The 22,185-nt window shown below is 47.0% G+C and overlaps 1 protein-coding gene across 1 annotated transcript in view; it reads left to right on the top strand.

The window, feature by feature from the left end:
- The window catches only part of INTS7 (integrator complex subunit 7), a 60,429-nt gene that overhangs the window by 32,595 nt on the left and 5,649 nt on the right, over positions 1 to 22,185 (top strand). Inside the window, exons 9-18 of the mRNA XM_073553391.1 lie at positions 5,888 to 6,022; positions 6,639 to 6,736; positions 6,882 to 7,121; positions 8,384 to 8,521; positions 8,601 to 8,807; positions 10,021 to 10,215; positions 10,892 to 10,995; positions 11,260 to 11,328; positions 17,981 to 18,113; positions 20,349 to 20,447. Coding sequence (XP_073409492.1) covers positions 5,888 to 6,022; positions 6,639 to 6,736; positions 6,882 to 7,121; positions 8,384 to 8,521; positions 8,601 to 8,807; positions 10,021 to 10,215; positions 10,892 to 10,995; positions 11,260 to 11,328; positions 17,981 to 18,113; positions 20,349 to 20,447 — 1,418 coding nt within the window. The remainder of the gene's footprint in view (positions 1 to 5,887; positions 6,023 to 6,638; positions 6,737 to 6,881; positions 7,122 to 8,383; positions 8,522 to 8,600; positions 8,808 to 10,020; positions 10,216 to 10,891; positions 10,996 to 11,259; positions 11,329 to 17,980; positions 18,114 to 20,348; positions 20,448 to 22,185) is intronic.

Below are 22,185 nucleotides of genomic sequence, written 5' to 3' on the forward strand. Positions count from 1 at the left end.
TTTAAGAAAACCAAGCGTGTGCGCAAGTTATTTACCAGCCATCCGGAGTTTAAGGAAATTGTCCAGAAACATAGGGATCGTCCACATAAGCGGTTCACAGGGCAAAAGTCTACTCAGGCTAAATACCCTTTTGATCCAGACCTAATGAATGATTGGTTACAGTCCCCTCCGGTGGACCCTCCTGTATCGCGTCTTGCTTCTAAAACGCTACTGTCCGTTTCTGAGGGTTCCTAAGTCAGAAACCCCTCCGGTCGTCAAATTGACTACCTTGCCCGTTCAGTTTTTGAAGCTTCAGGAGCACCGCTTTTTCCATCTTTCGCGGCAATTTGGGTCACTAAGGCAATGGCCGCTTGGGCAAAAGTCTTGATTACTTCCTTCCAGGGCACCAATCTTCCTCCGGAGTCAACCACTGTCGCCAGGCAGATAATTCACGCAGCGGACTTTGTAGCGGACGCTTCTTTTGATGCCGCCAATTGCGCTGCTCAAACTGCCGCTAATGCGATCTCCATTAGAAGAGCCCTATGGCTCCGCAACTGGCGGGCGGATGCCACATCTAAAAGATCGTTGACTTCTCTCCCCTTTCAAACGGGTCATCTTTTTGGAGAGAAACTGGACCAGCTCATTTCTGATGCTACCGGGGAAAAAAGTCAATTCCTTCCTCAACAAAAGGCTGTTTGACCGTTTCACAACCAACATCCGACACCCTTTCGATCTTTTCGCAACAATTCCGGTTGGTCCTCCTCTACCTTCTCTTCTGGATCAGGTCGGTCCCCGCGCGGAGACAGAGGCTCCCAGGTTTCATACAGACCTAACCGCTCTTGGAAACTCAGGCCTGGGGCTTCTGGATCTAGGGGAGCCAGATCTCATAGATCTACCCAATGACTTGTTGCGGTATCCGGCGGACACCGACAAAGTAGGCGGTCGCCTACTTTCCTTCAGCCACACCTGACTCGCGGTCGTCCACGACAAGTGGGTCAGGGAGCTGGTGTCCTCCGGATACAAGATAGCATTTTCTTCTCCCCCTCCTACTCGGTTTTTCCTTTCCTCTGAAAGGCCTCAAACGACACATTGAGTACCGCAAATTCAAGATGGAGTCAGTAAAGACCGCCATTCCTCTGATAGGGCTGGCGTACTTCATGGCAACCATAGATCTGAAGGATGCTTATTTCCATATCCCCATACATCCTTCCAACAGGAAGTATCTGAGGTTTGCGATTCGTCAGGGTCCGGGAGTCAAGCACTTTCAATACAATGTGCTTCCCTTCGGAATATCCTCTGCCCCTCTAGTTTTTTTTCCAAAATTATGACAGAAGCCGTGTCCTACATCAGAAAGCCGAGGTATATGTATTGTACCTTACCTGGACGACCTACTGATAATAGGGTCCTCCTACCAGACCCTGGAAGACCAGGTAGCCCAGACTCTGGACATTCTTCAATCATTTGGGTGGATCCCAAATATAAAGAAATCACAAATTCAACCCTCTCAGGAGGTAAAATTCTTAGGAATCCTACTAGATTCAAAGAATCAAATGTCCTTCCTCCCGGAGGAACATCAGAGGTCCATAATGTCAAGAGTCTCAGATTTCAGGGGACAGAGGTCCCCGACCCTCAGGTCAGCCATGTCCATTCTAGGGTTAATGACCTCTTGCATCCAGTCTGTGCCCTGGGCTCAGGCCCACTCCAGAACGCTCCAATCCCATTTCTTAAGAAACTGGACACACCTGCCTGAACAAAAGAGTCCAGACCCCAGGAACAGTGAAAGCTTCACTAGCATGGTGGATGGACCGCAAAAACCTGTGCAGGGGAATCAACTGGTCCCAGATACCCTTAGTTACAGTTATGACAGACGCCAGCAAAAAAGGCTGGGGAGCTGTAGTGTCTCGACAAGCATTCCAGGCGTAGCCAGAAAATGAGTGCAAGATCCTCAAACTTCAGGGAGCTGAAGGCAGTGGAGGAAGCCCTCCGGGCATCAAGACACCTGGTCCAAGATCAACATATCAGAGTCTGCTCGGACAATGTAACAACAGTGGCACATCTCAGGCATCAGGGCGGTATAAGATCCAGCAACCTGGAGGGCCTCTCAGGCCGAATATTTTGCTGGGCCAAAAGACACCTCCGTTCCCTGACAGCGGTCCACCTGAAAGGTACGGCCAATCTTCAGGCAGATTTCCTGAGCAGGAAACGCATTCAGCCCATCGAATGGACCCTGAATGGAAGAATCTTTTGAATACTAGTCAGCAGGTGGGGTCTCCCGGAGGTGGACCTCCTAGCCTCAGGAGAGAATGTTCAGGTGAGAGACTACTTGTCCCTGAACCCCAGGGACAGATCCCTGGGAGTGGACGCCTTCGCCCACAAGTGGAGGTTCCGTCTGGCATATGCCTTCCCGCCAGTTCCAATCCTTGCTGCAACCCTGAGGAAAATCCGGGAGGATCAGACCCCAACCATTCTAGTAGCTCCGCTGTGGCCAAAGAGGAGCTGGTATTCGCTAATTACAGAACTACGGGTAGACGGGCCATTCATCCTGCCCATAGAAGACAACCTTCTCTTACAGGGCCCTCTATATCACCCAAACCTCCGGGGAATGAAGTTAGTGGCCTGGTTTCTGAAGCCCAGATCTTGAGAGCCAAGGGGCTATCGGAGGCGGTAATTAAACCCTCCAGAAATCTCGGAAGCCGGTCACCATTGCCATATATAATAAAATATGGAAGAGATTCTCCTCATGGTGTCTGCCAGACCTGCCCGACCCAGACAACCCTAACATTTCCTGCATCCTGGATTTCTTACAGAGGGGGCTGGAACTAGGTCTAAAACCTAGCACACTAAAAGTACAAGTATCGGCATTAAGCTCCATGTTTGACTGTGACTTGGCTAACCACAGGTGGATAAGAAGATTCATGACATCGGCCGCTAGGCTACATCCAAAAATCTAATTTCCGTTCAACCATGGGACTTGAATGTGGTGCTTACGGGACTCACTCAATCACCCTTTGAGCCTCTATCATCCTGTACTTCTCAGCTCCTCACCTACAAATTAGCCTTCCTTATAGCAATAACCTCAGCAAGGCGAGTTGGAGAGCTCCAGGCTCTCTCAATCAAGGAACCCTACCTAACAGTTAGAGACAATTCCATAGTTCTCTCCCTTGATCCATCTTTTCTACCAAAGGTTGTGTCTGACTTTCATAGGTCTCAGAATATAACTCTTCCTTCATTTTGTCAAAACCCAGCAAACCCCAAAGAGGAGTTGTTCTACACGCTGGACGTAAGACATATAATTCTCCACTACTTGGAGTACACCAAACCATATAGAATTGACCACAACCTACTTATCCATACCTCTGGTCCAAACAGAGGAAAGAAGGTGGCAAAGAACACCATTGCCAATTGGATTAAAAAGGCTATCTCTGAAGCATAATAATAAATAAACCTGATAGAAACTTGCGCTAATTAAATGTGTCTTGGTTAAATAAAGATATCTTATGAAGAAATCTATTACCTTTACTGAAGCTAAAAACTGGCGAGGCAGGGAAAAAGGTCTTCAGAATGCAGGGTGGATTTCCAGGTCCTTTCCCAATAATACTCCCCGACACAGGTATATAAAAACTTACTGGAGCTAAAGGGTGCTACCTCCTAGCATGCCGCCGTCCCGGCCAGTGACTGGCGCGCAGCTGGAGGTGTATATCGGCAGGCTGTAAGAGTACCAGCCGCCGCTTGCAAAAGCAGGCCTGCAAGGTCCAAAAAAGCTGAAGGACTTTGCGTGACGTCACAGTCACGTGATAGATCACGTGACAGGCAAGAAAGCCCTATGGGGCGCTGATGGGGCCAGAAAGCAATGGCAAACCTACGCGTTGCGGAATTCACAGATTCTTTCTTCAGGGAGCGCCATTGGTATACACATATATTTATTGTATTTTCATCTCTGAAGCATACCTGGCGCAAAATATCAGTCCCCCTGCAGGGATTAAAGCGCATTCAACACGATCTACCTCTATTTCATGGGCTGAGAAGGCAGGTGCATCTTCAGAGCAGATTTGTAAGGCAGCAACCTGGTCCTCCTTACATACTTTTACTAAACACTATAGATTAGACCTTGTGTCCAACAGAGATCTAGTCTTTGGCCGAAAAGTTCTTCAGGCCATTGTCCCCCCCTAGTGCAGTATAGGTTGTTATGCCTCCTATGCTGTCGTGGAAGGTTGCTAGAGAAAATAGAATTAGACTTACCGGTAATTCGGTTTCTAGAAACCTTCCACGACACCACTATTTCCCTCCCTGCATTCTTGGACAAATTCTGAGAATCCTAAGGTAACCGGTGCTATGGTAATCAGTTATAAGTGAGAGGGAGGTGGGAGGGACCTTTTAACCTCTCGTGCTTCCTGTCCCCCATTAGGGCGTGGAGACATCCTCCTATGCTGTCGTGGAAGGTTTCTAGAAACCGAATTACCGGTAAGTCTAATTCTATTTTCTAGTGGCAATTACGTCAATCAGACGATTTTCGGAATTGGCAGCCCTGTCCTGCCGTTCTCCGTTCCTGAATTTTCATCAGGACAAGGTAGTTCTCAGGACGCCCCCGTCCTTCCTGCCCACGGTCGTCTCCTCTTTCCATCTCAGCGAGGAAATTGTTTTGCCTTCCTTTTGTCCGCCAGTCCATCTCATTGAGAAGGCCCTCCACACCCTGGATGTGGTTAGGGCGCTGAGACGGTACATATCGCGGGCGGCTCCCTTCCGCAAGTCAGATGCCCTGTTCATACTTCCAGAGGGGCATAGGAAGGGTCTAGCCGCGTTAAAAGCAACGCTAGCCAGTTGGATTCGCTTGGCGATTCAGGAATCCTACCATGTCAGGAACGCGCCTGTCCCAGCGGGGATTAAGGCGCACTCTACCCGCTCAGTGGGCGCCTCTTGGGCCATTCGGCACCAGGCCTCTGCATAACAGGTCTGCAAGGCTGCGACTTGGTCCTGTCTGCATACTTTTACAAAACATTACCAAATTCATTCTCAGGCCTCTGCGGATGCAGCTCTCGGCAGACGCATTCTGCAATCGGCAGTACCACAGTGTTGACTCAGTGGTACATGGGGTATTAGCAGATGACTGCTCCCCACCCAGGGACTGCTTTAGGACATCCCACTGTCTCTGTGTCCCCCAATGAGGCGTAGGAGAAATAGTGGCAAGCAGCATAGCACCCCACTGTCTCTGTGTCCCCCACTGTCTCTGTGTCCCCCAATGAATGGCTCGGAGAAAAGGATTTTACGGTGAGTACACAAAAATCCCTATTTTGTCCGTTTCCCTGTCATCCTCATGATCTGTCACTGAACAAACTGGACCTGGTGTGAGCCCTTTATCTCTACCTTTCCAGAACGGCACCCTTCAGACGAGCGGACTCTCTGTTAATAATTCCTGAAGGTCCTCTATGAGACCTCCCTTCTTCCAGGTTTGCCATTGCCCGTTGGGTCTGTTCTGCCATTCTGGAAGCCTACCGGATAAGGGACATTGTCCCCTAATAAAGTGAAAGAGAAATAAAGATTTTGAGTACTCAACGTAAAATTACTTTCTCTGAGCCTTCATTGGGGGATACAGCACCTGCCCTTGTATACGGTTGTGATGTTTCAGCTAAGTTTTTGGATTTCTGTTGCTTCTCCTACTACTTTTTTCACTAACTGATCAGCCTCGGGCCAGTCGGTGAGTGTTCACTCCTGAGGAAGAGCTAACTTTTTTTGCCTACTGTCGGCCTCCTATGTCTCCTGTGTCTCCCAATGAAGGCTCCGAGAAAGAGCTTTTATGGTGAATGCCCCAAATCTTCGTTTTGGTCCTATTCCAGAAGTTGGCGTTTACGATACTTTTCTGTCTCGTTTTAATGTTTTGGGTTGTTTTTTTTGTTTTTTTTTCTTTTTTTAGGTGCCATAGCTGGTACTGCCAGGTATACTGACTTGATTAAGTTGGCACAGGAGTGCAGTTATCACTATAACCGCGGCATCGCAGCCCACGGGGTGACTGTCCTCACCAATATTGTTGCTTCGTGTCAGGATAGCGGTGAGTTAATATCATCAATGTGTTGGTTTGATCATTGATGATGATTTTTGTTGTGATCTATTGATTACCATGGATTTACAGATCAGAAATCGCTGTCAGCTTAATGGGCCGTTAGCTGTTAGCAGCTATCTGCATACACTGACATGCAGAGAAGACGCAGATCGTGACTGCATCGGGTATCCCTGTTTCGGGGGCCACAGAGTTTCCTTGCTACTTTTTGATTGCAGAAACTGTGCTTCAGCATTTGGGAGCACACAGTGCTGATTATTATAGGTGCTGTGTTCAGGGGAGGTGTTTTTGCACAGGATTTGGATGTCCTGCAGTTGGCGCTGTGTTCTGGAGCACCATCCAACGCAGCTTATAAATTAATGGGTCAAACCAATAACTCCTTAATTTATGTGCAAAATGAAAAATCAGCGTGACTGATTGCTGCCAGCTGAATGGGACATTAATGGCATATTGAAAGGACATGTCGATACATGCAGGTCCTACGCCACGTCTTCACTTTTGATAGCAGGTCTTGGCAATGGGACCCAATCTATTTGTCCTGTTGATTATGAATATTCTAAACTTATGGTTGCAAATCTCTCAGTTCTTCACTTACAATTTCTTTCAGATCATTTGGCTCTGGAGAAGGATGCCGTATTCGGCCTTGAATCTCTTCTGGTCCTGAGCAATCAAGATGGCAGCGTTGGTGCCCAGCAAACCTTAAAGGTGTGAATAGCTGTGGAAGGTGTACGGGCATGACAATAAAACTGGCACGGTGTATTATGAGGCTATTCATTGCTCTTAGAAGGAATATGCATAGAATTGTCTTTTATAGCCAATATCACATTATTAGTGCTTCCTGCTCCCTTAGACGGCTCTGTCCTGCATGGTGAAGCTGGCAAAGTGCCGCCCGTATCTGAGCCAGTCCGTTGTGGAATCGCTCCTGACTCAGCTTCACAGCGCTCAGGACCCTGCCAGGATCTGTCTCTGCCATTGTCTGGCCTCTGTGGCCATGCAGCTGCCTGTGCTTGGAGATGGGATGTTAGGCGACCTGATGGAACTGTATAAAGTCATTGGAAGATCGACCACAGACAAACAACAGGAGCTGCTGGTAAGTCCCGTCCATCGTCTACGACACCCAGTACAGAGACCACAAGAGGCCGGAATGGATCTCTCTGCGATTATACAACAAAATCCTCATATCTTATATGTGATTTGTGCCGAGGATTCACCGTGGATAACATTGAAGTGGTGAAACCTGCAACACAACGAGCTGCAGCGACCAGAGCTTGCTCCGATTGCTCTAGTTTAACCTTTTTTAAATCAAATCAAATTTATTGGAAAACTCCAAATACAAATTTTCTATCTTTCAAATAACGTAAATGACATATTAATTCTATAGTATCAAACATAAACAAAGTGTCTCAACTTCACTTACCTAACCCACCCTAAACCCACCATCCCTGAGACGACCAATTTCATTTTCAGAGCAGTTCTAGAATAATGCAGTATAAAATTCATAGACGGGGAAGAAGAAGGAAAAAAAGTGGAATAACAATGAATGGGAAAGCATGGTGGCCGTCATGGAGGATCCAACCAAGGACTCTTCATGTTATTAAATTTGCGAATGGTCACATTTCTGATAGACTCCTCTTTAGAGCCAGATTATATTATTTATCCCTCCTTGTAGTTCTTCCATAGATGGAGGCTGTGCGTGTCACCAACGAAATGCAAGAACTTTACGTTCTTGAAATAAGATTTGAGCGATGCCTATCAATCGGGGCATGTCGGGATCCACTCCATCTTCAAATCATCCCAATATACTTATACAGGGATCTGTTACCAATTTCACTCCATACACTCTTTCTATGAAGGAGATGAAATTGTATGCCAAGATCCATAAGACCCAATTGAGCTGAGAGCATGTCAGATTTGTAAATATTGGTAAAAAGTGTTATGCAATAAGTTGAATTCTGCTTGGAGCCGCTGAAAACTTTTAAGGACGGAGTTTGTGAATAATTGTTCTATCGACCAGATCCCTTTTTGCTCGCAATCAGAAAAACCCTTTAACTTTGATACATTCTCTCAAATTGGGATATACTCCATAGTGGTGTGTATTTGGTTAATCCCTTAATCCCCATAGTTTCCTTTCCTTTGTCCCACACTTTATACACTAACACCAATGTGGGAGTTAGAGGATATATTTTAACTGTTTAAATGATGCTGTCGGATTCAACCGAAAATTTTAGCATTGCACGACCCCATCCCTGACATCCCATCCCAAGACTGACAACTGATTTAATTTTAATTTCAGAAATGAAGATTTTTAGCCTAATTATACCATGTTTTTTTATTTATTTTATTTTTTTTTAGGTTGCTCTTGCTACCGTTATTTTTGTGGCGAGCCAAAAAGCTCTGTCTCCTGAAGTAAAGACTGTAATAAAGCAACAACTTGAGAACGTGTCTAATGGTTGGACGGTATATAGAATAGCCCGACAAGCCTCCCGTATGGTAAGATCAGTGGATATCACAGTCTCCTGAAGGCTGGTACGGCAGATGGTAAAGATTGTTCTGTATTTCTGTATCTCAGGGGAACCACGACATGGCACGGGAGCTGTACCAGAGTCTTCTCACGCAAGTGGCTTCCGAACATTTTTACTTTTGGCTCAATAGCCTGAAGGAGTTCTCTCTCGCAGAGCAATGCCTCACCCATCTGCAGGAGGATGACATTGGCTTGGCCCTTTCTGCCATTGCTGATTCTCTGAAATCCTACCACAAAGGAATCGCTTCTCTTACGGTCAGTAGAACAATCCTTCTTATGCAGGAAGGCAATCGATTGGCATCAAATCTTGCTCTTTACTTACACTTTACACCACCCATGTTTTTTATAATGTACTTTATTTTTTTTACTCACTTAGATAACACTATCATATTCCGCAGCGCTTTAAATACATTATCATCACTCTCCTCATTGGGGCTCACAATCTATCCCTATCACTATGTCTTTGGAGTGTGGGCGGAAACCCACGCAAACACGAGAGGACATACAAACTCCTTGCAGATGTTGTCCTTGGGATTTGAATCCAGGACCCCAGTGCTGCAAAGCAACAGTGCTAACCACTGAGCCACCATGCTGCCCACTGTACAGTGCTAACCACTGAGCCACCATGCTGCTCACTGTACAGTTCTAACAACTGAGCCACCATGCTGCTCACTGTACAGTTCTAACAACTGAGCCACCATGCTGCTGTACTTAAAAGGGTTTTCCAGTTCTTTTCAATTCTGCATCGGGAAGTGAGTGGCACCAATGACGATGCATCTGTACATAGCTACCAAGATTCATGTGCAAAAACTGCTGAACATTCACACGTTCTGCCAGACATGTTTAGACTCCATGTCATGAGCACCTCTCGTCTGCTGATGCAAAAGTGAAAGGCTCCAGACCAATACTTTTGAGGAGGGCTATGGACACCTCCGACATGGAAATGCTGTATGTTATTGGTTACCTTCAGTTAACATTTTTTTTCATTATTTCTTCCGGTTTTAGAACGCTCATGTGTCCTTCCCAGTTCCCAGTAATACGTAGGCGATGTGACGTCTATGCTTCCAGGACACTTTTTTTTTTTCTTTACTAGCTCTCATACACCAACACTGCTTTTGGAATCTCTTCTCCCTTTTACAATCCCCCTGAGATCTCTCCTCCCCTTCTCTACACCGCCTGTGTCCAAGATACCTTTAGGTTCCCAGTCCCCCTGCAAGTTCTGGCAAGAGTTCTCCTCTCTCACTACACAGCCTGTATATAATCTCCCTCATTTGCTACATTAACACTTTGTGGAGAGAGGATTAGAACGGAGATAGCAGATGATGATGATAGACATCAGCCAGGAGCGTTGTGCTGTCAGATCTATATTAGAAGTCTCGGCACAGCCAGCTAGGTGAAGGAGTTGCTCAGAGTCTACAACAACAAAAATATTTTATCTCTCTTGATGCGTTTTCACTCTCTCCTTTAGGCAGCCAGCACACCTATGAACCCACTGAGCTTCCAGTGTGAGTTTGTGAAGCTGAGGATTGATCTTCTCCAAGCTTTCTCTCAACTCATCTGCACATGTAACAGCCTGAAGACCAGCCCGCCACCAGCCATTGCTGCCACTATTGCCATGACCTCCGGCAATGACCTCCAGCGCTGTGGACGTATCTCCACCCAGGTGACTCAAGATTGGTTTTATGTTTTCTTTGGTTAGTTCACTTGAAAAATTATGCTCTCATCAGCCCTTGTGAACATATTGACAGTGACTTGCAGGAAATCGAAAACTAAATGACTATGGTGCCGAGTGTGGAACTTAATGGAGAAGTTGTATGACATAAGGAATCTTACTTGGTCTGCTTTGAAAGCCACCTCGGCATAGGTTTATCCGTTTTAGCCTGGAATGTCCCTTGCAAAAAATTTACAATGTCCATTACCAACTTGACCACGAAAGGCTCCTAATGCATAAGTCAAATGTATCCACAGTCCTCCATTCACATGACAAAGGCCAAAGGAGTGTAAGTTTGGCCTTCTCTAATCTGGTGCAAGTCTGTATATCTTTCATGTCAGCTGCATGAATATCCACAGTCTGCTGCAATATTCTATCCAGACGTATGCCACAAAAAAGTCTATTTTTTTTTTTTTTTTAACATGGAAGCCTATGAGTGCCACTACACGCCTATACTGTGGCATCCAATGGAGGCATCCAAAAATCCTCCATTGTACACAGTGTGAATGAACCCTTATTTGCTACGCAGAGCAATGTCCTTTATGTTTCTCATCCAACAATCTGTGACTTCTTATTCTTCTTGGACTGTTCATGTAGGTGACATATCGTATTTTTTTTTTTTTCACAGATGAAGCAATCTATGGAAGACTTCAAGAATCTAGCCACACGCTATGGAGATCTCTATCAATCCTCTTTTGATGCTGATTCTGCTACACTCAGGAACATAGAAATGTATCCACAAAATTCAATATAATTCATTATTTTTTCTTCTATACGGCGTCAAGTCCTGATAGTTGGTAGAAGTCACTATCTTTCCTTTCCAGAAAACTTTCTGATAATCAGTCACATTGGATGTAATACGGCTGTGAATGTCCTGGATGTCCATGTAGCATCAAAAAACTCCTTATAAATACTTAGTATATTTCCTTCTTAAGCATCTCTATACGTGTCATCTGTAGAGTCTACTTACTTACCTTAATCCTGAGCCCTCACCAGACAACAGCAGAGCTGCCTTTTAATCTCTCATACCATCGAAGCTCTGATCTTGGATCCAGATTCTTGCAGGTAAGAAATATAAAGCTGCTCTCGTTTCCCCTGATCAGTAGCTGATTAAGAGAAGTGTAGCATACTATTAAAATGTTAACCATCTTCTGTTTGTCCTACTAAATGTTCAGTTGCCCTGTATAAACGTGACTCTTTAACTCGGCTCTTACTCTGTCACCTCATTGGGGGACACAGAACCATGGGTGTTATGCTGCTGTCCACTAGGAGGCGACACTATGCATAATCTGAAAAAGATTAACTATGGCTCTTCCTCTGCAGTATACACCCCTGGATGGCGTCAGCCTGCCCCAGTTTTTGCTTAGTGTCGCAAGGAGGCACACCTAAAGATTTTTTTTTTTTTTTTCACTCCGTTTTTTCCCGGATGACAGATGAAGAAAAGCGGGTCTCCTGTGAGACTCCCGGCATGGCTCCTTCCTCGGCCCCCTATTATGGGGTGCCCGGTTGAAGTAGAGATGGCTGTTCCCCATGTCGCTCCTTCCCCATTCCTGCGGGTGCTGGCTCGAAGTGGAGACCTCCCTCCTTCCCCAATTCCTTTTGGTCTTGGGTTGAGGTCGAGGTGAGGAAGAAGCCCCCTGATGGTGACAGCAGCACCCTCCCTAATCCCCCTCTGGGGGTATTAGGTTGAGACGCTTCAGGTAGGGTCTGTACCTTGGTAATCTGCAGCTCACTGTATTCAGGGACCCCAGCCCAGCTGCGGACTCCTGTCGGGGCCGGGGGGGGAGTGCGGGCAGGCATGGCACATACAGAGACAGGGCTCCCTGCGCCCCTGTCTCTGCGGCAGCACCAGCTACATAGCGCCTCAGGGGGACTCATCACAGGGCCCCGCTTCCAATTGTGGCCCGACCGCTAGCCTGCCTTTAAATGCGGGGGGGTCCGGTTAAGATCCGACCCCCTCCTGGACTACCGCGCCGGCCTGGAGCCCTTCCTGGGCATCGATATCTAATTTAGGCCGCGGCTTCAGCCTAGCTCAGGTCGCCGCCTCCTCTCCGCCCCCCGGCCACCCCCCGGATGACAAATATGACACTCTACAGTGTCATAGAAGGGGCGGATCGAGGCAGAAAGGGCGCGTTTTTACACATCTCTGCGCGCTCTTTCTTAGCTCTCCGCCCCCTTCTCCCTCCTCATCCTCTCGGCGGCCATTTCTGACGGAACGCCTCAGCGATATGCAGGATTCGGAAGGCATCTGTGACTCCGACTCAGACAACGAAACGGAGAGGTCTCTGGTCCCTTGTCCCCCTAGCAATACAGCGCTGGTTGAGGACATAATCTCTTCCATCCATCGGGTGCTGGACATTTCCGATCCAACCCCGGAAGCCCCAGAACACAAGATTTGCTTTGAAGGTGTTCTGAAACCACCTAAGGTCTTCTCTAACCACCCGGAATTTCAGGCGATCCTTACTAAGCAGTTTTCGCAGCCTGAGAAGAAATTCACCAATCGCAAATATTTGGAGGCTAGGTACCCCTTCCCACAAAAGGACACCAAGCAGTGGACAGATCCACCCGAAGTGGACCCCCCAGTCTCTAGGCTAGCAGCACAGACCCTCCTCTCACTGCCAGATAGCTCAACCCTCAGGGACGCAGCAGACCGGCAGGTAGAACGCATGGCTCCGTTCAGTTTTCGAAGCGGCAGGGGCCTCCCTGGCCCCCGCGTTCGCTTCAGTTTGGGCGATCAAGGCCATTCTGGCTTGAGCCAAAAAATTGCAAGCTGGCCTCCAAGCTTCAAATCCTGAGCTGTCGGACCAAGCGGTTCAAATAGCAGTGGTAGCAGATTACATGCTTCATGCAGCCCTGGACTCCGCAAGAGGTGTAGCAGGGATAGCAGCGAACGCCATCACAATTCGGCGTATCCTCTGGCTGCGGGAATGGAAAGCGGATGCGGCCTCAAAGAAGTCCCTCGCGCATCTCCCGTACCTCAGTGGACGGCTTTTCGGTGAAAAGTTTTGCACAATGATATCCAACGCCACTGGGGGTAAGAGTACCTCTCTCCCTCAACTAAAACCTAAACACACGTTTAAACGGTGTAACCAAACTCGATTCCGATCCTTTCGGAATTCTTCGGGCTGATCCGTCTCGCGCCCAGCACAAAATCGTAACCGCTCTCCACGCAGGGACAACCCACGGGCGGCGCAGAGGCCGGACAGGACCTGGCAGTCGAAAGCAGGCCAGGCGAAGCCCAAAAGAGGAAAACCTCAGAATTTCGCCTCATCATGACTCACGAACTCCGGAAGACACCCCACCAGTAGGCGGACGACTTTTACTCTTTCAGCAAGTCTGGCTGCCTATTACAGAAGACAGGTGGGTCCGGGAAATAGTGTCTTCCGGATACAAGATAGAGTTCACTTCCAGTCCACCGAACCGGTTCTTTCTCTCTGTTCCACCAAAACCGCCAGACAAGGTTCGTGCCTTCCACCAAACGGTCTCCTCTCTCCTTCAAGCAGGAGTCGTAGTACTGGTTCCTGCGACCGAACGCTTCCGATGGTTCTACTCCAATCTATTCGTAGTCCCCAAGAAAGGAGGCAGCGTCCGGCCCATACTAGACCTAAAACAACTCAACAAATATGTACGGGTTCGTCATTTTCGCATGGAGTCCCTTCGGTCCATCATTGCGTCCATGGAGCAGGGAGAATATCTTGCCTCCATAGATATACAAGACGCATACCTGCATATACCAATTGCTCCCGCCCATCAAAGATTTCTCAGGTTCGCGATCAACCAGGACCACTACCAGTTCTTGGCTCTCCTGTTCGAACTCGCCACGGCTCCCAGAACGTTTACTAAGATCATGGCAGCCACCATGGACGTTCTACACTCCAGAGGCATTGTAGTCGTTCCATACCTGGACGACCTTCTCATCAAGGCTTCCACCTTCAAGGTCTGCGAGGTCAGCGTCTCAATCACAATCGACATTCTGAGTCGCCTGGGCTGGTTAGTCAACTTGCAAAAGTCATCGACTACCCCGAGTCAGTCTCTGACATTCCTGGGGTCTGGTGCTCCTTCCCAGGGACAAGGCACTGGCTCGCCGTCTGGGAGTTCGCATACTCCTCCGCAATCCCCCCCGATCTCTCCGGTTTGCCATGAGAGTCCTCGGCAGGATGGCAGCAGCAATGGAGGTGGTGCCATTTGCCCAGTTTCACCTCAGGCCTCTTCAACTAGCCATCCTCAAGTCCTGGGACATGAATCCTTTCTCCCGCAACAGGGAGTTCCAGCTAACATCGTCAACCAGGAGGTCCCTACACTGGTGGCTCAAGCCAACTTCGCTTGCAAGGGGAAAATCATTTCTCTCAGGTCAATGGAAGGTCCTGACCACCGATGCAAGCCTGACAGGTTGGGGTGCGGTGCACCTACATCACAGGGCACAAGGCAAGTGGTCACCAGTGGAAGTGACTTTGACCATCAACATCCTGGAAATTCGGGCCATCTTCCTGGCATTGAGAGCCTTTCATCACTTGCTGGCAGCCTCTCATGTCAGGATACAGTCGGACAATGCCACAGCGGTGGCATATGTGAATCGCCAAGGCGGGACCCGCAGTACCCAGGCGATGAGAGAAGTGGCACATATCCTCCACTGGGCGGAAGACACGAGGTCGGTACTCTCTGCGGTCCACATTCCGGGTGTGGACAACTGGGAAGCCGACTTCCTCAGCAGACAAGGAATGGACTCGGGGGGGGGGGGGGGGGAGTGGTCTCTCCATCCCGAAATTTTTCACCAGATCTGCCATCGCTGGGGGATCCCGGACGTGCACCTAATGGCATCCCATCTCAATGCCAAGGTCTCCAATTTCACGGCCAGGACACGCGACCCGCGGTCGCTCGGAGTGGATGCCCTGATTCAGGACTGGACCCAGTTCCAGCTTCTGTACATTTTTCCACCCCTCCCCCTGATCTCCAGAGTCGTGAGGAAGATCAAACACGAGGGAGTTCCAACCATCCTGATTGCGCCAGACTGGCCCAGACGTACATGGTACGCCGACATCTTACAACTTACAGCAGACGCCCCCTGGCGTCTTCCCGACCGTCACGACCTTCTGTCACAAGGTCCGTTCTACCATCAGAACTCAGGGGCTCTCAATTTGACGGCGTGGCCCTTGAGACCTGGGTTCTAACCCAGGCAGGGCTCTCACCGGATGTCATTACGACCATGATCAGGGCAAGGAAGCCAGCCTCCGCCAAGATCTATTACCGTACCTGGAGAGCTTTCTTTACCTGGTGCGAATCTCGCCGACAGGTCCCACTCCCTTATTCCCTCCCAAAGGTACTTTGGTTTTCTTCAATCGGGCCTGGACGCCAGGCTATCCCTAGGTTCGCTTAAGAGCCAGGTGTCAGCGCTTTCGGTGCTTTTCCAAAGGCGTATTGCTAACAAGCCGCAAGTAAGGATTTTTCTCCAGGGAGTTTCCCGATTAGTTCCCCCCTACAGGCGTCCACTGGAAACGTGGGACCTCAACCTGGTCCTGACAGCATTGCAGGCACCACCTTTCGAACCCCTTAAGGAAGTCCCACTCCGCCTTCTGCCACAGAAGGTGGTTTTTCTGGTGGCAATCACCTCACTAAGCAGGGTGTCTGAATTGTGAGCACTCTCCTGCAGACGGCCCTTCCTAGCCTTTCACCAGGACAAGGTGGTTCTCCGTACAGTACCATCCTTCCTTCCGAAGGTTGTGTCCAACTTCCACCTCAATGAGGAAATTTCACTGCCATCCCTTTGCCCGCTTCCGGTTCATAGAGTGGAGAAGGCTCTGCATACGCTTGACCTCGTCAGGGCATTGCATATATACATGTCTAGGACTGCACCCTTCCGGAAGTCTGATTCCCTTTTCCTTCTTCCGGAAGGCGTTCACAAGGGTCTGCCGGCTTCCAAAGCTACCCTTGCCAGGTGGATCAAGTCCACCATACGAGGCTTACCACCTTAACAATTCTCCTCTTCCGGCCAGTATCACGGCACACTCTACGCAGGCAGTAGGGGCCTCCTGGGCCATTCGGCACCTGGCTTCGGCACAACAAGTGTGTAAGGCGGCCACTTGGACTAGCCTACACACGTTTACGAAACACTACAGTGTTCATACCCAGTCCTCAGCGGATGCGAGCCTGGGTAGACGGTATCTGCAGGCGGCAGTGCCCCAAGTTTAGGGACCTTCTAGCACAATATTCGTCCATTGCTTCCCACCCAGGGACTGCTTTGGGACGTTCCATGGTTCTGTGTCCCCCAATGAGGCGACAGAGTAAAGGAGATTTTTGTGTACTCACCATAAAATCTCTTTCTCTTAGCCTCTAATTGGGGGACACAGCTCCCACCCTGTTGCCCTTAACGGGCCGTTGTTACGGTTGAGTTCTCATATTGTTCTTTGAGCTCGTACATAGTGGCCTTCTTACAGGCATGGTTATGTTGTTTCTGTTATGTTCCTCATAATGCTTTTGCACAAAACTGGAGAAGGCTGACGCCGTCCAGGGGTGTATACTGCAGAGGAGGAGCTATAGTTAATCTTTTTCAGATTATGCATAGTGTCGCCTCCTAGTGGACAGCAGCATAACACCCATGGTTCTGTGTCCCCCAATTAGAGGCTGAGATTTTACGGTGAGTACACAAAAATCTTCTTTTTCTTTGGTGACTCGGGTGAGGGTCCTAGATATAAAGTATTACTTCAACTTTAAAGAAAGTCTGTTACCCCCAAAATGCATGTTAAATAAGCTATACAGTGTTGTAAGGGACTTATGCCCTATAAAAATCATACCTGTTATTGTTTCAGTGTCTGAGAAAATAACTTTTAATTTGTATGCAAATGAGGGGTTTTCGTTGCACCCATGGCGGGACCAAAAGTTTGCCGGACTGTTATGCCCTCTTATTTGTATATTTGGGTCCTTCCCTCGCTTCTGGTTGACAGTGGTCGCTTCTCAGAGCGAGCACTGTCTGAGCATTTCCAGTGTCTGCACTGCCACTGCCACTGTTTCTGCGCACACAATGGCTGGGCAAGTTTGCCTACCTGTTTTTTTTTTTTTTTGTTTTTTTTTGGTTGACGCTACAGTAATACATCCCAAAGTGTATTATCTTTGGTGGCAGTGGGGATAATCACCTATTCAGTATTGGAGTAAACAGTAAACTCAGTAGCATTGTGCTCATCACTGGCGTTATTTCTTCCCTTCAGCCGCAGTGAACTCAGTAGCAGCGCGCATTTACTCTTCGCCTGTCCTCTGTAGCCGCTTACTACACTTCCAGGTATATTAGTGTAGCAAGCAGTGTCAGCAGAAAGTAGACGGTAAGGAGAAAACATCTATCACTGTGTGTGCTCATGGCCAGGCATAGTTAGGCATTGTCAGTGCACACACTCTGGCAGCGTTCCAACATTGCTGGGTCTGGGAAATGAGCATGGTCAGTCAGAAGCAAGGGAAAGCCCCAAATATACAAAGGATGGGGTGTGACTGCCCAAACGCTTGGCCCCGCCATGGGTTCAACAAGGCCCCCTCATTTGCATACAAATTAAGTTATTTTTTTTCTAACCCGGAACCAGTAATAAGTACATTGCTAGTATGGTTGTTATAAGGGATAAGTCCACTACGACACTATATAACTAATTTAAAAAGCATTTTGAGGGTTATGGAGTCCCTTTAGTACCTCCAAAATCCCCCAGATTCCTGTGTATTGTTTATTTTTCTGCATTTCTAGTTTTCAGGAAAACAGTTTCAGCGGTTCTTTACAAGCTGACAGCGAGTATGAGCGCAGGATGATGTCTGTCTTTAACCAGGTTCTGGAGGAGGTAGAGCTCCTGGGCAGAAAGCATCCACCAGTCTCTTACCTGGTAAGTGGAGAAATATTTCTAAATGCCAAATATAAGTCTATACTTCTATAAAGACCTAGAGCCCAGGTTTCCCAACCTGTTGCATGTGCACCAAGGTTTACACTCCGTGTTCTTATGGACCTTCACTGTACTTTATAAATAGGTAGCGCACTGTATGATTAAAGTATTGAGGGCACTTACCCCTCATATCTGATTTTGATGTATCCACCAACTGTCATTTCTACTTCAATAGCATGCTGCCAGCACTATAGGTGCTGGAACGTTCTTTCATTACTTCCCAGCATGTATTGCACCCGTTATTGTCCAACTGGAGAGTTGAGTTGTCTGGAGTTTTATGGATTTGTAGCTAATGAACTGTTTTATTTTTTCTTAATGCCACAAATTTCCCAAAAACATGGCAAAATTGTGATAAGTCTACCTAATGCTGGTTTAAACATACATAGCATGACTTGAAAGTTGTCCTAAAATTTTGGTAAAAGTAAAAAATGTACCATAATCCTTACAACTACCAAATCAATGATCATATACAGATTTGTAAAAATCACGTAAAGAAAGAAAAACAACCATCAGCTCACCGGATTGGGAAATGCCTGGAATGAAGGTGCAGTGCACGGAGACTTCAGACTGGTTTCCTGTGTATGAAAGCCATAGGAAAGGGGAAGGGAAGATTCAGCAGCTGCGAGAAAAAAATCTAAAACTTCACATTTATTGTAGAAATATAAAAAATGAAGATGAAAGGGAAAAAAACCAAATGAATAAGGCATATTGGCGCCAACGTCGACACGTTTCGAGCTGTGCTAGCTGTCAAGTCATGATTAAGTGCTTGCACAGCTCGAAACGGGTCGATATTGGCGCTAATATGCATTTTTAATTCTTTTTTCTTCATTATTTATATTTCTACAAAAAATGTGATATTTTAGATTTTTTTCTTGCAGTTGCTGGACTTTACCACGTTAAAAGCACACACCGCTTTAGCAAAATACATGATATTTTTTTTTTATTGGAAAGTTAGTTACAATTGTATCCCAGCAGAACATACAGATTGGCTGTGTTAAAATCCAACATATTCAGTCCTCATATCCCCAAATATCTGTTGGTAAATCCTGCTGACATTAAAGGCGTTCTCAGGGATTTTCTGGAGAGGGGCAACCCCTTTAATGTGTGTGTAGTCTTATACACTTGCCGTTACCATCGCTGTATGTCACAATTGTGGACACCGGGGGGCACTGTACAATACGGCAGTGATAGAACGACCTGGAGAGAGCAAAAACGTATGAATTAGTGAGCGGCGGTCACCGTACAGAGCATTTTATTTATAATCACATCATTTCCTGCTATTGCAAAGCACTCGTTGATGTCGGGGGGCAGCAAATAGTTATAGGTTCGACTCTTTTTTTTTTTTTTTTGCAACGCCATGTCTGCATTTTAAACAGTCCAGAATCAGAAATGGCGAAACAAATGAAGAAAGGAAGTAACCCAAGTAGGAAATCTGGTTTTATCTCGATCCCTCCTAAAAGCATACCAATAAGTGTTCATAAAAAAAAATTTACCCAACAGTATTATCGAAGGGGACAGTGGGCCTGGCCAAGGCCTGGTGATAAGCAAAATTAATATAAGTTAATAAAAAAAATATATACTACTGTAGATGTATAAGTAAAGTACATCTTTGGCTGTTTACCCCATGTGCAGGGCATTGCAGTAGCTTGGGAATCCACGGTTACGACCACTCATCTAGTGACAGATGGTGTTTAGTGGTTTTAACCATGGATACCTAAGCACATGCCCTGCACATGGGGTAAGTGACACAGTGAATCAGAAGAAATATGCTTCATTTGTAATTGGAGGTATTTGCTAATATTACTATTATTTATTATTATTATTATTATTATTATTATTACACCTACTACACATTGAGATAGGATCTTGGGGATAGGAGTACCCCTTTAACATTCAGATTATGCTCCATTGATGCCTGTCTGAGATATAATAAAATGAAAAATGGATCCTAGAGTGATCTACTTTGCTCCTAAGACTGTTCTAAGATTAGACGAATATTGTCGCTTTCTTCCAGAAACAGCGCCACTATTGTTTTTGGGTCGTGTGTGGTTTTGCAATTCAGCCAAATTTTCTTAAATTGGGCTAAGCTGCAGTTGCAGACATATCCCACAGATGAAAGTGGTGCTGTTTCCGGAAAAGTGTATGTGCCTAAGAATCTGCCTGCTTATTATTTTTCAGCACACCTCATGCCTGTGCAATGCAGTCATCTGCCTCCTAAAAGTGCCCCTCTCCTTCCAGAGGTATTTCTTCCAGAAGCTGCAATCCACGAGTATCAAGGTAAACCAGCGGCCGGTGTTGTGCTCGCCGAGCGGCACCACTGCGGGGAGGAGGCATTTCCCGCTTCTATATATACGGTATATGTTAATGTGTTGCAGCAGGCTGCATATTCTACAGGAGACCTCACGCGTTTTACATCAGAGACAGACACCTTGTTTTTGGGGGGAAAGAAGGAAAATGTGTCTGGTCTAGTGAGTAGCAGTGATGCATCTGTTCCATTTACACTGTCCGCCAATCAGCCGGCCAATAAGTTTCTCCAATGAATAAGTTCAATAAAAATTATCATGTGCTGCTAACAACCTGACGCTGTAAGGAGACAGGATGGCAATGTTACCCGGTTTTTCCCATACAGTTTTTGGCAGCATTAAGCATGCGCACAATGATTTGCACAGTCGATCGGCACTTGGTAAAGCCTCACACCGGCGTCTTATTTCACCACAGGAGTGGTATCAATAGTGCATGTACCCTGCCCCTAGTCTTATACTTAGCAGCCGCCATCTTCTCTTCCTGGTGTCGCTCCAGTACTTCTCCACCATATTGTGACTGAAGTTTCTGACTGACCAGAAGTCAGAGCGAACGGTCACAATCTCTCGGTGTATGTCTAAGAGCTCCTCGCTCTGGCTTTCACAAACTTACAGTGAGTGAGAAGTGATGTCCGGTCCACGCTGCAAACACTGGAGCCATCCGACAGGTCACAACCAACAGAACTGGCTCCGAGAGCAGAAGACGGCGGCGGCTGATAAGGAGGCGGGAAACTTACATTAGTGATACCATTCTGGCAGTGAAATAAAAAAAACAGCACAGTCCCGGAGAGGTGCTTACATGATCTGAAATCAATTCAGTCTTAAAGGAGTAATGGTTTCAGCTCAGTGTCCTACCCATGTACCTGGTCCTGGCAGAATGGCTTGTATGGGGCATAGGCCAAACTATATATTTATACTGCTCAAAAAAATAAAGGGAACACTAAAATACCACATTCTAGATATCACTGAATGAAATATTTCAGTTGCAAATCTTTATTCATTACATAGTAGAATGCTTTGCGAACAATAGAACATAAAAATGATTCATGTAAATCAAATCCCATGGAGGTCTGGATTTGGAGTGATACTCAAAAGTGGACAATCAAATTACAGGCTGATCCAACTTCAGTGGAAATGCCTTAAGACAAGGAAATGATGCTCAGCAGTGTGTGTGGCCTCCACGTGCCTGTATGACCTCCCTACAACGCCTGGGCATGCTCCTGATGAGGCAGAGGATGTTCTCCTGAGGGATCTCCCACCAGACCTGGATTAAAGCATCCATTAACGCCTGGACAGTCTGTAGTGCACAGTGTTGTTGGTGGATGGAACGAGACATGATGTCCCAGATGTGCTCGTTTGGATTCAGGTCTGGGGAACAGGCAGGCCAGCGCATAGCATCGTTGCCTTCATCATACAGGAACTACTCACCTGAGGCCTAGCATTGTCATGCATCAGTAGGAAACCAGGGCCACTGCACCTGCATATGTAAAAACCTATATACCAGACCAACGGCTATAGGAAAGAGTATACCGTGCAGAGTAACAGGAAATCCAAAAAAAGGAAAGTGCACAACTCATGAATAGTAAAATACAAAATTTTATTGGATAAGAACAATAATTTTAACACTAAAAGTACAGGAACAGCAGTGGTAATCGACAGGCAGGTAAACGGTTAACCACTAGGCAAAAAAACCATCACATGAATCGAATAGACAA

Source organism: Dendrobates tinctorius, unplaced genomic scaffold (genome assembly GCF_039654945.1).
Source record: "Dendrobates tinctorius isolate UK_male_01 unplaced genomic scaffold, ASM3965494v1 ptg000201l, whole genome shotgun sequence".
NCBI classification, from domain to species: domain Eukaryota; kingdom Metazoa; phylum Chordata; class Amphibia; order Anura; family Dendrobatidae; genus Dendrobates; species Dendrobates tinctorius.